The 14954-nt window shown below is 47.2% G+C and overlaps 1 protein-coding gene across 1 annotated transcript; it reads left to right on the top strand.

Annotated features, from left to right (window-relative positions):
• The first annotated feature begins 1538 nt into the window (after window positions 1-1538).
• LOC136481312 (PLASTID TRANSCRIPTIONALLY ACTIVE protein 6, chloroplastic-like) lies at window positions 1539-5105 on the top strand. Its single transcript, XM_066478672.1, has 6 exons — window positions 1539-2184; window positions 2438-2506; window positions 2600-2704; window positions 4232-4351; window positions 4570-4659; window positions 4755-5105. Exons 1-6 carry the CDS (start codon window positions 1633-1635, stop codon window positions 4869-4871), a joined length of 1053 nt encoding a protein of 350 aa, XP_066334769.1. The 5' UTR covers window positions 1539-1632; the 3' UTR covers window positions 4872-5105.
• The last annotated feature ends 9849 nt before the right edge of the window (window positions 5106-14954 follow it).

Genomic DNA, 14954 nt, shown 5'->3' with positions numbered 1-14954 from the left:
TTGAACCTTTACAATTCAGAACAAGATGTCAATGTCTATATCGTATAATTAATAAACGTTCAAGTATATAGTTCCTCTGTCCAAAAAAGAATAAGCAACTCGTTTTTTAAGGATCATCAAATATTTTTTAAAATTGACTAGATTCATATAAAAATATTATCAGTTATACCTCTAAATATATTTATAGTTAAAGTATAGTATGGTATTAATTTAGTTATGTTTATTACGATCATAAATATTGGTAATTTTTTATATATAATTAGTTAAATTTAAAAAATGTTTCCTCAAAAGTGAGACGTGCATTCTTTTTTGATAGGGTATTTCATACGGGCTGTAGTTTATAATATAATATAATATAATATAATATAATATAATTATTAAATCGCCAATGTTAATTGCTACTTGTGGTATTAGTTTTTTTACGATAATGATACGCCATGGCGTCCGTCACGTCCGGATGGACCTCTCCGCGCACCCCGCCCGCATCGCCGTGCCACTGGGTCTATGCGCCCTGTGCCTCATCCGCCGACGCACCATTGCTCGCTCCCACCCGCACCCTCATCCACCCGCCCGTCGCGGAAAGGGAGGCAGGGGAGCCATACACTTGCACCCCCCGTCCACCTCGCACCGTCGGCAGGAAGGGGAGGCCTGCGCCACCGCAGCTCCCCACCAAGTAGGCCGTGACCGCACGGCGACACTGTGTTTCAGGTGTTTCGGGCGTTTTCATATATGTTGCAAGTTAATGTTTCAAGTGTTTTAGTTGTTTCAGACGTATGTTTCAAGTGTTTTATCTGGATATTGCATATGTTGCTATGGCTATACACGCATGTTTTCAAGCGTATGTTTCAGATATTTTTAGATTTATGTTGTAAGTTTTTCATCTGGATGTTGCAAAAGTAGATTTGGATGTTGCATATGTTGTTATAGCTATACACGCATGCGTTCAAGAACATGTTTGAAGTGTTTCATCTATTTTCATGGTGCAGGTGTGTGTATCTCGATGTTGCATATGTTGTAAATGGCTATGTTGCAAGTATATGTTCCGAATGTTTCATATATCTTAAGCGTATGTTGCAATTGTTTTGTTTGATTGTTGCAAAAGTAGATCGTAGGTGTGGAGGAAGTCTAAGCCCATAGTGGTCCAGCTACCGCTGCTCCTGGTGTGGCGAAGATGGAGGCCGCGAACACAAGAGCAGCGGGGACGGGAAGCCACGACGGATCGGTCGGGGTGCAGTGGGATGGGCGCGGGCACGGTGCATCGGGCGAGATGGGATGCGGGCCTCCATGCTGCATGCTCTGTCCGGACGGACTGCCTCCAGAGTGGGGATGGGCGTGGGGCATGTGTTGGGTGCGAGTCTAGGCCTACATCGAGCGCGGGTGCGGGAGGCGTGTCCGAACGTCGGGGCGCTAGTCGCTCTGTTTTTTAATGCCTACTAGTGGTATTATTTTTGTTGAGAGGAACTAGTGGTATTATTACTTGCAATACTGATTGTGCTGTTTTGCTGGGTTAGGCTAATGGGCTGAGTGCTATATATCCTCGTGGGCCGTGGGCCTTGCGCGAAACGAACCGGGCGTGGTATTGGTATGTGAAGGCCTGGGGCCTCCTGACCCCTCCGTCGTCGAGCCGCAGCAATGGCGACCTCCACCGCTCCACTGGTCGTCTCCTTCTCCCGCAGCTGCCGCTGCCCCTATCCACACTGCCACCCCCGCCACTTCCCCGGCAAGCCCAAGCCCAAGCTGCCCCCACCCACAACCTCCTGCTCCCTCTCCCTCCGGACCAGCCCCCTCGCCACCCTGCCGCGGCGCCCGCGCGACGTGTCGGCGGCGTACGGCGACGGCGACATGGACGACGACTTCGGCGACTTCGACCCCGACGACGCGGACGGCGTCGGCGAGGACGACGACGTCGACAACGAGCAGGACTACGACGTCGACTACGACCGCCTCCTCGCCCCCGTCGTCAAGCCGCTGCCGTCGGGGCCGTCGACGGCGGCCCCCGGGGAGGAGGGCGACATCGCCATGGTTGCCGCCGAGAGCTTCGTCTCCACGCGGGACTCCGCGTCAGACACTGTTGTTGACTACGCTGTGGATGAGGACGAGTTCCACAAGATTAGGCTGCTCCACTGCGACTTCCTTATCCGTAAGGTGCCCGACCCCGACGACGACGTCTTCGACTTCAGAGAGGTATAGGTAGCAATAGGCTATCCTCCTCATTAGTCAGTACTACTGCTGAGCTGCCTAGTGCAATTTGTGACAACTATCTGCGGCATTTCAATCTCACCAAACCTGCTGTCTATAATTATGCTTCTGGTCAAGTGCGGCATTTCATTGAACACGTGCCTGGCGATGCTATCCAAATTGACAACACCACATGTAGATGTCTTCTGGGTCAATTGTGTGGTTTGCATTTGCTGAACATGTCATTTCTGTGCAACAGATGTATGTCACGCCACCGGACACCGATATCTACTCCATTCCAAGAGTTGTTGCCCCGATGCCGCAGAAGGTAGGAACATGCATTTCAGCTATTTCATATGTCAGTTCAGATGAATGTGAATGTGCCCTGATGTGTGGTTCTTGTTTATCTTGTTGGGATTAGTATGTGAGGTGCACCAAGAAAAACTTTGGCCGTTACCACGTGAGCGAGCCACCAGTAGAGCACTTGCGTGATCCCCTGTACAAGACAGAGAGGGAGATCATGAAGGTATGCTGAGAATCTTTTCTGCTCTCTTTATTCTTCTTTTCCCTGCCACTGCTACTATGCTTCTTTCTGACAAGTGCCAAGATGGAATGTGCTTTGCAAGTTACTATCCATATTTAGCACTTATGTGTAAGCTACAACTCATGTGAAGCTGATTTAGTGAAGCATCTTATAAAGCATTCGGCAGAGCTTTGAGTTCCTCATGAAGCAGATTATTTTCTGAACTTTTATATTGTTTGTTGTCCTAGCGGCGCAAATACTGTAGATCCTAAAACAGGAATATTTGAACAGTGAATTGCCTAGGTTTCTGCTTTTACTTCGACAAAAGGCAATAGCATGATTTTGCATGCTAATTAGGAAGAAAGCGCAAAGGCTGACATCTTACAACAAAATGTACTATCAGGGTGCTATGAGAGATTATCACCCTGTTAAATCAGAGAAACAAGACATACTGTAGGCTTAGGGGATAGCACTATAGCAGCATTATATTGGGTGACCCAGCTTGCACCATAGTGAGAATTTACTTCTAATGGTAGTAGCAATCCCAGATTTGTTTCTGAAAGACCCTAGATCTTGTTGTCTCTTTTACTCCAAAATCCCAGAACTAGAGATGTCCACCTATGTTTCTATATTATCCTTGGGTCAGTTTTAACTCGATACTACCCTGGAATGTGAAGTGTGACTGCTAATGCATAATGCTGAGAATTTTTTCTGGTCTCTTTCGTTTTTTCCCTTCCACCACTGTTATGCTTCTTTCTGTCAAATGCCAAGCTGGATTTGCTGGATGTTCTTTGCAAGTTGCTTTCCATATAGAGCTTATGTGTAAGCAGCTGCTCATGTTAAGTTGATTTAGTGAACCATCTTATAAAGCATTCTGCAGAGTTTTAATTTCCAAATGTAGCAGTTTATTTTTTTGAAATTTTAGATTGTTTGTTGTTCTAGTGGGCCAAACACTGTAGATATAAGTCAGGAATAGTTGAACAGTGATGTTTCTGCTGTAACTCTGACAAAAGTCAATGGTGTGCCTTTATGTGTTAATTAGGAAGAAAGTACAAAAGCTGACCTCTTGCAACATAATTTACTATCAGGGTTTTACGAGAGATTAGTGCCCAGTTGAAGCAGAGAAATAAGACATACTACAGACTAGGTTAGGGGATAGCAGCATTAGATTGGATGGCCTAGCTCACTCCATAGTGAGTATTTACTTCTAACAGTAGTAGCAATCCCAGATTTTATGTATCTTTGTTTTTGAAGACCCTAGATCTCGTCTATTGCAGATTGTCCTAGTCAACTGAACTAGAGATGTCCACCTATGTTTCTGTATTATCCTGCTTTGCTTGCCCTTAGTCAGTGAGCTTCTGGTAAGTTAGCTTAACTCAGTTCTACCCTGGAATGTGAAGCCTGACTGCTAATGCATAACATGTTAAAGCTTTATTCTTATATTGTTTATGTGCATTATGGTTTGGCACTGGTACGGCCTTATGGTTTTTCATATTCAGAATATATGTTTTGTTTTGTTTCATATTGCAGGTTTTCTTAACCAAACACTATAGAAACAGGCGCTCTGATGACCCAGATTTTTTTCTTGATTTTGAGGAGATTTATGTTATTGACTCGAAAACAAGGTCAATCACAAGAGCTAAAGTTGTGGTAAGATATTCAAAAACTAATTTTTTAAGCTTTTCAAACAGTACTTGTCTTAATACAATTCAGTTCCATGAGTTGTGGCATCAAGAATTTTGGAGTATTTCTCCATCTGTCAATGATCTTTGAGAAAATTCTACATGTTAGCAAGTACAAAAAAACAAAGAAAAGAAAATGCCTACTTTTGTGTTCTTAGATCACTGATATCCACCCATGTGTGATAGGTTAGTGTTCCTGAAGGAAAGAAAAGAGATAGGCGAAACGACCTACTACTGATACGCGATGGAGGAGAGTCTTTCAGAATTATTGACAAGGTAGTGTGCTTGCTTCTGATTAGCCTTCTTTTTTGTTGTAGTGGGCTCCAGTAGTAATTTTGAGTCTTTTGCTAATGAAATGATCGCTATACCAGACTAAAAGGGACGACGCAACCACTGTCATTAAAAGAGAAGAGTGGGCAAAGTCAAGACAAGACGTGGAGAAGCATTTCAGGAAGCTTAGAGACTTTGACTACTCGAATTGGTTCTAGAAAATGATATGCTGTGATTGTGCCGTATCTACTGTTGATTCTCTTAGAGCTAGCCACTTGTTTGATCAACTGAGAGATACCAATTTGAATTTAGATAGGTTCAGTGTAACACTAGTTATAGCAAGTAGAATATATGCCATCTAGGGAGCATGTAAGCTAAAAAATTGTGAATCTGTTGAATGCGCTATGTTTTTTTTTATTTATAAAATGATGGCACTACTTGTTGAGTAGCGAACGAATATGTGGCGCTTTTGAGCTTGTTTCCAGAACTGTGGACTTGCAGTCTTTTTTCACAGTTGATGACAAGGGACGTGTTTTTGGAGCTTGCCAATCTTGCTGCAAAACAAAATGTGAAAAGAGAAGCCATGTTTCGAGCAGCGTAGCACATGGGATTTGTGTCGAGAGAAAAATGGCTCAGATTGGAAAATGTGAAAAGAAAAAAAAAGAAACAACTCAGAAAGAAAAAAGAAAAAAAACAAGGGTGAATAGACAGAGAGAATTGTGAAAAAGAACAAAATTAGGGTTGTAAAATATGAAAAGACAAAATTAGGTTTGTAAAATATGAAAAGACGAGAGAAAGAGGAAATATTAGGGGTGGTGCGAGAATCGAACTCGCGACCTCTCGCACCCGAACGAAGAATCATACCACTAGACCAAACACCCATTTTATTTTCGGCTTTACAGCTAAAAATATAAGAATTTAAAGTATATTTTGTCCAGAACATAATTTGTTACGGAATGTCCTATCCCGGGTAAAATTTCTTTCGCTAAAAATGCTCCAAATGCATATTATTAGCGCAATAAAAGCACAACTGAAGTTGAGTACCATATAAGGAGGGAAGTAGGAAATTAAAGCTAAGGATAGATGGCAGTGGGTCAGGTATGATGTTGGTATACCGGGGGGATCAGAGCAAATACCTGCTTAGGGAAAATGTTGGCACACCCGCCCTCGAAACCAACGTTGCACCCCGGCCTTGTGGGTTTTAGACACCAGTTGGGTGCGGCGGCGGATCTAGAAAATATTTCAGGGAAGACGGAACAACACTGCTGCTCGATCTTAAGTCTCAGCCCCCCTACACTATAGAACTTTGCCTAAAAATTCATGGGGGCTCCACGGGGGTTCTATTGTTCCGGTATGGGTAGGGGGGCTTGAGCCCCCACCCCCCGCCCCTGGTTGGGTGTGTTAATATCACAATTAATATATCGTTATGTTTGTATTGATAAGTTAGAGAATGTTAACAAGCGAAAGTCATCTTATATGAGACGTTCTTCAAGCCACGATAAACACAGCATATGCGGGTACAATTTAGCACCCACACCTTACCCTCGTTCATTTCGGGCCTTCACCCGTTGAGACCCGTGGCACCTGCAACCCACACACAAGCCAGTGTGGCGTCCACGGACACCCACATCCACGGGTTTAACTGCCATCCCTAATTAAAGCTGGCTACCCATGGCTCGATCATGCATTTACTGTAGCCACCTCCATTTACGATAATTTTATATACTAATTTACGATAATGTCAATACATATATATGATAGTTGGGTTACTATAACACATAGGGATATTTACTATAACGTTATAGTAAACCACTTAGTAAGAAGTTACTATAATCTCGTAAATTAATATAGTAATTATCGTAACTCAAAGTGGCTACAGAATAAGTTATTTTATAGCCAGCTACAGGGTAGTAGTTCTATATATATATATATATGAAATTTTTTTCTACTCCCTGGGAGTAGTTAGTCCCTTCTCCTATCACTGTACTCCTGTCCATGCGTTACTACCCTTAGTGGGTCACAACCAATTAAACCTGATATAGCTGGCAACGGGGAGAAGATTCAAGAGCACATGTAGCCATGTGCAAATCTGCATGAAGGAGAACATGCAGAAAGCTGTGAGTTGTTTTTTATTCATGTTACTTTTAGAAAATAGTATCTCTGCATACTTTTTTCATATAAGTGTATCGTTGGATACTTCTTTCACGGATTGGAGTATCACCTGATACTTTCTTTGATTAGAATAGTGTTTTTCATATTAAGTGTATCGCTGGATACTTCTTTCGTTGGTAAATACTCCATCTGAAACTGCGAACTTTTACCCATCAGATCGAGCGCGAGACAGGAGCAATGGCGCCCGCAATTCCATGGTTTTTTTAGATGAGAGTATCATCTGATGCTTTTTAGACCAGAAGAGTATCTTTGGATAATTTTTTTTTTCAGATTAGATCCAGTATATGACTACATACTCCTTATAAGCATGTAAGTATTCATACTCCATAAAAGCATGTACGTATTCATACTCCATAAAAATAATTATGTACTCATATACTCCTTATAAAAAAGGTATGTATTCATACTCTCATTACACGTGTGTGCGCTCATACTCCTTTGGTAGGTATACGTATATACTCACTAGCTAGTAATGTACACATACTTCTCTTGTGAAGAAAAGTATATGCATATACTCTAAGTATAAATGCATACGTGCTTCTAATAGTATAAATACATACTCTAATTAATCTAGTGATACGGTGGCTATATGCATGCATACTAATTAATTTAGTATGCCTATATACTCACTGTTAGTTTCGATGTATCTACTAAATTTTAGTTGGTTGTTACGATAAAAAACTAACCACCGTGGGTCCGTGAGTCAAGGACACAGGACACAGAAAAGCTAATTTATTAATAATTAATTAAATCACTTAACTAACTAGCGGATCCGTTTCTGTCCACAGCACTAATACAAAGGGAGTAACTACTCTCGGAAGTATAAAAAATGCACCATATATATATATATATATATATAAGTGGTGGATCTATGATTTTAGATTAGGGTATGCCATAAAAATATTTCATATACAAATCGGTAAAATTATTTGACAATTCAGTAACAATTATAAAATTTGCAATATAATTCGTCATATATACAGTAAATAAAGATTAAGTTGAAAAACATCCACATATTACAATATGAATAGTTCAAGCATGTTACTGATAGTTCCAAATATATGCATAAAAGAGAGTAAAAGACTTACAATGCTACTTATATGACTTTTTAACTGACGCTTATGTATTGATTATATCACGTTCATCCAACCAATTGTTAAAAAGCGATGCAATATCTCTGTCTCTCTCTTTTTTTTTTGAGAATTACACCGTACGACACGCGGACGTACGCAATAATTATTAACAACACAATACCAAACAATTTAAAAAATTGCAAGTGCACGGATTGAATCCTCAATCCTCATATGTGATGACACAAACACTCACATGATACTAAATTGTTGATCAATCTTGCTAATCTGTGGACGATGAACACCAGGTAAGGATTTTTGAGAAAGAATCAAAGATTATTGATGCTGGTGCAATACGCAAACGACAAATCTATTCATAGTTTCTGACCTGGACCCCCATGGCCACATGCATCCCCCTCCAGGCTCAGCGGTGCGCCGCAGCTGCAACCGCTAATCGAGCTAGCTGCTACGCTTGGCCTTGGGGGCCGAGGCCGAGGCTTGGCGTATGGGTTCCATGCCTGCGTACACTTCCTATTACGACGCACGACAGGCTCGTAGGCCGGTATGCCGTGGCATATACGGCATACCCTGTAGATCCGCCACTAATATGTATGTTTATCTGCATTATTTCAGTGCTAAAACAAGTACAGCGACAGGCATGGACGTCGTCTGGCTCTATGGGATAGAGGCACAGCATACTGGACTGGCATATAAAGAGCCCGTGAGAGGCAGTTTGGATGCACGTACAGCTCACGCTCCCCCACGAGAGCTTGTTGTATGCATGTACACCACCTGCATTGTACGCGCTACCTAGCCAAAAAACACTCAAGCACACACGCAAAGCAATCATCGATGAGACACGTACGTACGTCTAGCGTGCGTGAGATGGCATTCCTTCCTTCTCAGGACGCGTTTTTGTTTGCGTCACCATGCAAGCTAGCTTAATCTCGCTCGTCGTGTACAATACAACATGCATGCAGCTTTATTATTTCTCTCTATATATATGTACTCCATCACTCTCTCTGCCAGCTTAATCGTTTATATCCACCTTCTTTAATTAGGCGACTGAAAGATGCCCGTTGTTCAAATTGAAAGCTCTCAATAGCATTGGATGATTGTGAATGAAATGAAACCGTGTTGACGCATGCATAGTTCACAGAAAAATAAAGAAAACGACTGCTGTAAAATGTTGTATGTCGTTTGTATATCAGCTACTTACGATCTAACAATAGTATTGTCCACATCAACTTTAGCGCTGCCAGACTAGGAGAGGGAAATAAAAAGATCATCAAGTGGTTCAAAACTTGCACGAATTTAACAATCAGCAAGACAAAATAGCTTCCGGTCAACAAGTTTCAGTAATAACCCAGTTGAGTCTTGGACCACCCTACTGTTGATCCCTGGCTGCCCTGCACAAGTAAGCAACTAGCTTATCAGCACACATACTCACTCACTATGGCTAGAGATAGAAGAAGAGATTGAGAACAACGCACACACACTCAGCATAAGCACCAGCGTTGGCCGAAACACTGTCTTTTGGTTTGTGGCAACTGAACTAAGTATTTCATTGCCATTTGGATGGAATATATACAACTCTAGCTGTACCTCTACCAGGTACATAGTTGTTGGCCAACTACCTACTCCTGAGTACAAGAGTACACCAACTACATACTCCTAAGGTACAAGGTACACCAACTACCTACTCCTAAGGTACAGAGTATATCAACTACTCTTAGCAGTACAAAGCTTACCTCCGCCCACTACCAAGACATGACTGATGTAATAGCTACCAACTAATGTACTTAGAGGTGGTCTATTGCAATACTGCTACAGCTACAGGAACTGGTCGGCAGAGCCGATCAGTCCCTAACTCCCAACAGGAAGTGGTCGGCCGAGCCGACCAGTCTCCAACCAAGGAGAGAATGGGGAGCAGCAGATTATGTCTAACAATTCTTCTCCTAATCCTGCTGCTATCCCGATGCCTTGGCCTCATCCATGCCAATCATCTTTCTCAGCTCCATGAACCGCAGGCGTCCGAGTGACTTGGTGAGGATGTCAGCGAGCTGTCTGTCGGTCTCGACAAACTCGATGACGATCTGCCCTCCATCGATGCAGTCCCAGAGGAAGTGGACCTTGATGTTGATGTGCTTGCTCCGGTCATGGAGGACAGGGTTCTTGGGGAGGGCGATGGCGGGCTGGTTGTCCACCATCAGAGCTGGCGGGTGAGCTTCCTCGCTGGTTAGCTTGCCTAGCAGCCGGCGCAGCCAGACAGCCTGGCACACCGCCGTGGCCGCTGCGACGTACTCTGCCTCACATGTCGATAGCGCCACGATCTTTTGCTTCAGCGATTGCCAAGCAATGGGGGCCGCTCCAAAGAAGACGAGCACGCCGAAGGTGCTCCGTCGCCCATCAATGTCGCCCGCCATCTCCGCATCGCTAAAAACAGTGAGCTCCGGCTCACCTTCCTTTGCCTTGGGGGTGCCTCACTGAACACCATGAGCCGCAACCCTCCCTTGCTGCCACTCTTGGGGAAGATGATCGCTTGATCGAGCGTCCCCTTGACGTAGCGTAGCAACCTTTTCACTGCCGACCAGTGATCTTCGCGCGGGTCCTCCATGAAACGGCTGACGTACCCAATCACGAACGCAATGTCCGGTCGGGTATGAGTGAGGTAGCGTAGCCCGCCGATGATACTCCGGTAGCGCATCGCGTCCACCTTTGTAGCAGTGCTGTGCTTGCTCAGCTTCAGCCGCTCCTCCATCGGAGTCGCATACGGCTTGCACTCCGCCATGCCGCCACGCTCCAGCAGCTTCTCCGCGTAGGCGCGATGGCCTAGGGAGATGCTCTGCTTCCCCTACCTCACCTCGATGCCGAGGTAGTAGGAGAGCACACTGAGACCGCTCATCTTGAAACGAGACGCCATCTCACGCTTGAAACCATCGATGTCCTCTGCTCGCGCTCCGGTGACGATTAAGTCATCCACGTACATGCCGACAAGGAGCTCCTCCTTCCCCCATCGCCGCCTGTAGAGCGCGTGCTCTGTAGCGCAGCGAGTGAACCCAAGCTCGCCCAAGGTGGCGTCGAGCTTGGCGTTCCATGCCCGAGGGGCCTGCCGTAGCCCGTAGAGCGCCTTGCGCAGCTTGAGCACCATGTGCTTAGCGCCCTTGACAGCGAAGCCCGGAGCTTGCTTGACGAAGACCGTCTCCGTGAGCTCGCCATTGAGGAACGCAGACTTGACATCGAGGTGGTGGACATGCCAATCCTTCGCTGCTGCCATGGCCAACAGCAAGCAAACGGACTCCATTCGCGCCACCGGAGCAAAGACTTTCTCGAAGTCGATGCCCTCACGCTGCACGAAGCCGTGGGCGACGAGCTGAGCCTTGTACTTGACAATGACGCCGCGCTTGTTCCGCTTCACCTTGTAGACCCACTTCAAACCGATTGGCCTGCAGCCCACCGGTGGATCTACCAACTCCCATGTGCCATTGTCCTCGATGGCCTTCATCTCTTCCAACATCGCCTGTCGCCAATTGGCGTCACGTTCAGCCACCACGAACATCGGTGGCTCCTCAGCACTAACAAGGAGCAGCTCTGGATCGTCGAATAGCTGACTCACCAGACCTGTGGCCCCTGCATTGCTGATGATGTTGTCCAGCCTGTGGAACCGAACCTCCTCGCCGTCGTGGAAGGCATCCACGAACTCGCTAATGTCGCTCGGAGGGGAGGTGAACTCGATCGGTGGTCCCCGGCTTCCCTATTTTGCCGGAGTGGTCGGCATCGCTGCTGGACCGCTCGGCACCACTACCGGAGTGGTCGGATCCACTGCTGGAGCGCTCGGCACTGCTGCTGAAGTGCTCGGCACCCCCTTTGCAGTGCTCAGCACCCCTCCTAGAGTGCTTGGCACTGCCCTAGGAGTGCTCGGCTCTGTTGCTGGAGTGGTCGACACCTCCTCTCCAGTGTCTCCACCACTGTGGATGACCATGCACTCGACAAAGAAGGTGCTGGTGAAGCTGCCAGCTTCCTTGTGCCCGGACTGTCCTAGTCCTAGGCCACTTTCTCATCGAACACCACATCCCTAGAGATCACCACCTTACCTCTCTTGGGATCATAAAGCCGATAGGCCTTGCTGCCCTCCTCGTAGCCTAGGAGCACCAGTGTGCTCCTATCTTCTAGCTTGCCGAGGTGAGGCTTGGTGTTCTTCACATGGCCGATGCAGCCAAATGTCTTGAGGAAGGACACATTCGGCTTGCGTCCTTGCCAAGCCTCGAACGACGTCTTGCCCTTCAGGGCCTTGGTGGGCCTGTGGTTGAGGATAAACACCGCCGTGGTCACCGCCTCTCCCCAGAACTCTGCCCGCATCTTTTTAGCGTTCATCATGGATTGAGCCATGTCGACCATCGTCTGGTTCTGCCACTCCACCAAGCCATTCTACTGTGGCAAGTACAGTGCGGTGTGGTGTTGCACCATGCCCTGATCCGCGCAGTACGCAGTGAATTCCACCAAAGTGAATTCGCCGTCGTGATCAGTCCGCAGCACGCACAGCTTCTTGCCGCTCTTCGCCTCCGCGCGCGCCTTGAACTTCTTGACCGCTTTCGCTGCCTCGGTCTTGCTAGTCAGAAGCTGTAGCCACATGTACCAGGTGCAGTCATCCACCAGCAAGATGAAGTACTTGCGCCTGTCGGGCATCGCCAGCTCAAGGGTCTCTGCCGCGCGGTACTTCGCCGTCTTCGAGAACGACAACCTTCTTTGCTTCCTGGCCAGGCAGCTGTCACACAGCTCGCCTACGTGCTTGATGTGAGGTAGCCCAATCACCATCTTCTCTAGTCGATCAAGAGCGTCGAAGCTGAGATGTCCATACCGGGCATGCCACAGCCACGGCTCCTCCGTGCGCCGTGCAACCAAGCAGATGGGCTGCTCCACCTTGAGGTCGAGCAGGTACAACTGATTTTGGAACCTCTTCACCTTGGTAAGAAGCAGCTGCTCCTGGTCCCTGATCCTGAGGATGCCATCCTTGATCAGTACCTCGCTGCCGCGCTCATCCAGCTGGCCAATGCTGATGATGCTTGAACGCAGCTGTGGGATATAATATACATCCGTTAGTGCGCGGTACTCGCCGTTCTGGCACCTGAAGATGATGGTGCTGCGCCCTCGGATCGCCACCCTTGAGCAGTCACCGAACTTCACCGTGCTGGTCACGTCGTCGTCGAGCTCAGAGAAGGCTGCCTTGGAGCCCATCATGTGGTTGCTGGCGCCGGAATCCAGGTACCACTGCTGCTCCTACTCGCCACCCACATGTCCGAGGTGGACTTGGACGCGTGGTTCGTCGAGGTTGACAGCTTTCAGACCCTTCCCAGGCCCTTCCACCGCCATCACCTCTCCCTTCTCCTTGGGCTCAATGTCGTGCAGTGCACAGAACATCTCCATCAGGAGAGTGGCCTCATCATCATCATCAGCTTGCGCTAGATGAGCCTCAGCCTTCTTCTCCTGCTTGCGATTTGGGCACTCCTTTGCCCAATGGCCCGTCTTCCCACAGCGCCGGCAAGCGTTGGGGTCGACCTTCTTCTTCTTCTTCTTCTTCTCCGAAGAAGCCTTGCCGTGACGCTTGCCATCGCCACCGTGGCTAGAGGAGGCTTCCTCGGACTTCTTCTCCTTCATCCGGGCAGCCCACTCCTCCTCTGTTAGCAGCAGCTTGCGGCTATCCGTCGTTGCTGTGGCCTGCTCCATGAGCTCATCCACCGCCCGTAGATGGCCTGTCACATCCTCAATGGTGAGGGTGACAAGTCCATCATCGTCTCTATGGAGAGAGCAATCTGAATGTACTTCGCCGGCACGGAGTGAAGGTACTTGGAGACCACCTCTTCTTCGTCGATGGTGACGCCGTGGCTCCTCAGCTTGCGGATGAGCGTCTGCAGGTGGAGGGAGAAGTCCTCCATCAATTCACCATCCTTGAACTTGAGGTTGGCGTACTTCTGCTTCAGCAGCTAGGCCGTCGCCTTCTTTGTGCGGTCGGAACCGACTCGCATCGCCGCAATGGCCTCCCACGCCTCCTTAGTAGAGCTCTTCACCCCCAACGGCTCCCTATACTTCGTTGGCACAGCAGCGAGGATGGCTTCCAACGCTGACATGTCGTCTTCTTCGTTGTCGGTGCCCTTGTCAATGGCATTCCAGAGCCGTCGGGCTCTGAGCTTGACCTTCATGGTCACCGCCCATTCGTCATAGTTGGTGCGAGTCAGCGTCGGCCAACTGGTGCCGCTAACCTCCTGCACCGTGCGCACAACGAATTTCTGTCGTGGCTGGACAGCCACAGCAGCGCCGCTGCTGTCGCCCATCTCCAAACCGTCCGTCATCGCCATTGGTTAGTACAGCGATGACGCTTGTACGGCTCTGATACCACTTGTTGATCCCTGGCTGCCCTACACAGGTAAGCAACTAGCTTACCAGCACACACACTTACTCACTATGGCTAGAGGTAGAAGAAAAGATTGAGAACAGCGCGCACACACACTCAGCACAAGCATCAGCGTTGGCCGAACCCCTGCCCTTTGGTTTGTGGCAACTGAACTGAGTATTCCATTACCCTTTGGATGGAATATATACAACTCTAGCTGTACCTCTACCAGGTACATAGTTATTGGCCAACTACCTACTCCTGAGTGCATGAGTACACCAACTACCTACTCCTAAGGTATAGGGTACACCAACTACCTACTCCCAGGGTACAGAGTATACCAACTACTCCTAGCAGTACAAAACTTACATCGGCCCACTACCAAGACATAGCTGATGTAATAGTTACCAACTAATGTACTAGAGGTGGCCTATTGCAATACTGCTACACCTACAGGAACTGGTCGGCAAAGCCGATCAGTCCCCAACTCCCAACAGAGAGTGGTCGTCCGAGCCGACCAGTCTCCAACCAAGAAGAGAATAGGGAGCAACAGATTATGTCTAACACCTACTACTTGTGGAAACACAACAAGTTAAACATACAAGATGTGATAAAATAGAAACTAAACCAAATGCAGAAACGAATGATCACTCAACCACTACAGCAAGAAC

Source organism: Miscanthus floridulus, chromosome 9 (genome assembly GCF_019320115.1).
Source record: "Miscanthus floridulus cultivar M001 chromosome 9, ASM1932011v1, whole genome shotgun sequence".
Taxonomy (NCBI): Eukaryota; Viridiplantae; Streptophyta; class Magnoliopsida; order Poales; family Poaceae; genus Miscanthus; species Miscanthus floridulus.
Note: the sequence above shows the minus strand (reverse complement) of the source record. Positions and strands in the feature narration are given on the sequence as shown.

Bases quoted from the DNA above. Each gene is read 5' to 3' on its own strand.
- LOC136481312 (XM_066478672.1), top strand. From the start codon at position 1,633: ATGGCGACCTCCACCGCTCCACTGGTCGTCTCCTTCTCCCGCAGCTGC. The intron at 4,352-4,569 runs GTAAGATATTCA...CATGTGTGATAG, and splicing joins TCACAAGAGCTAAAGTTGTG to GTTAGTGTTCCTGAAGGAAA. The intron at 4,660-4,754 runs GTAGTGTGCTTG...TCGCTATACCAG, and splicing joins CTTTCAGAATTATTGACAAG to ACTAAAAGGGACGACGCAAC.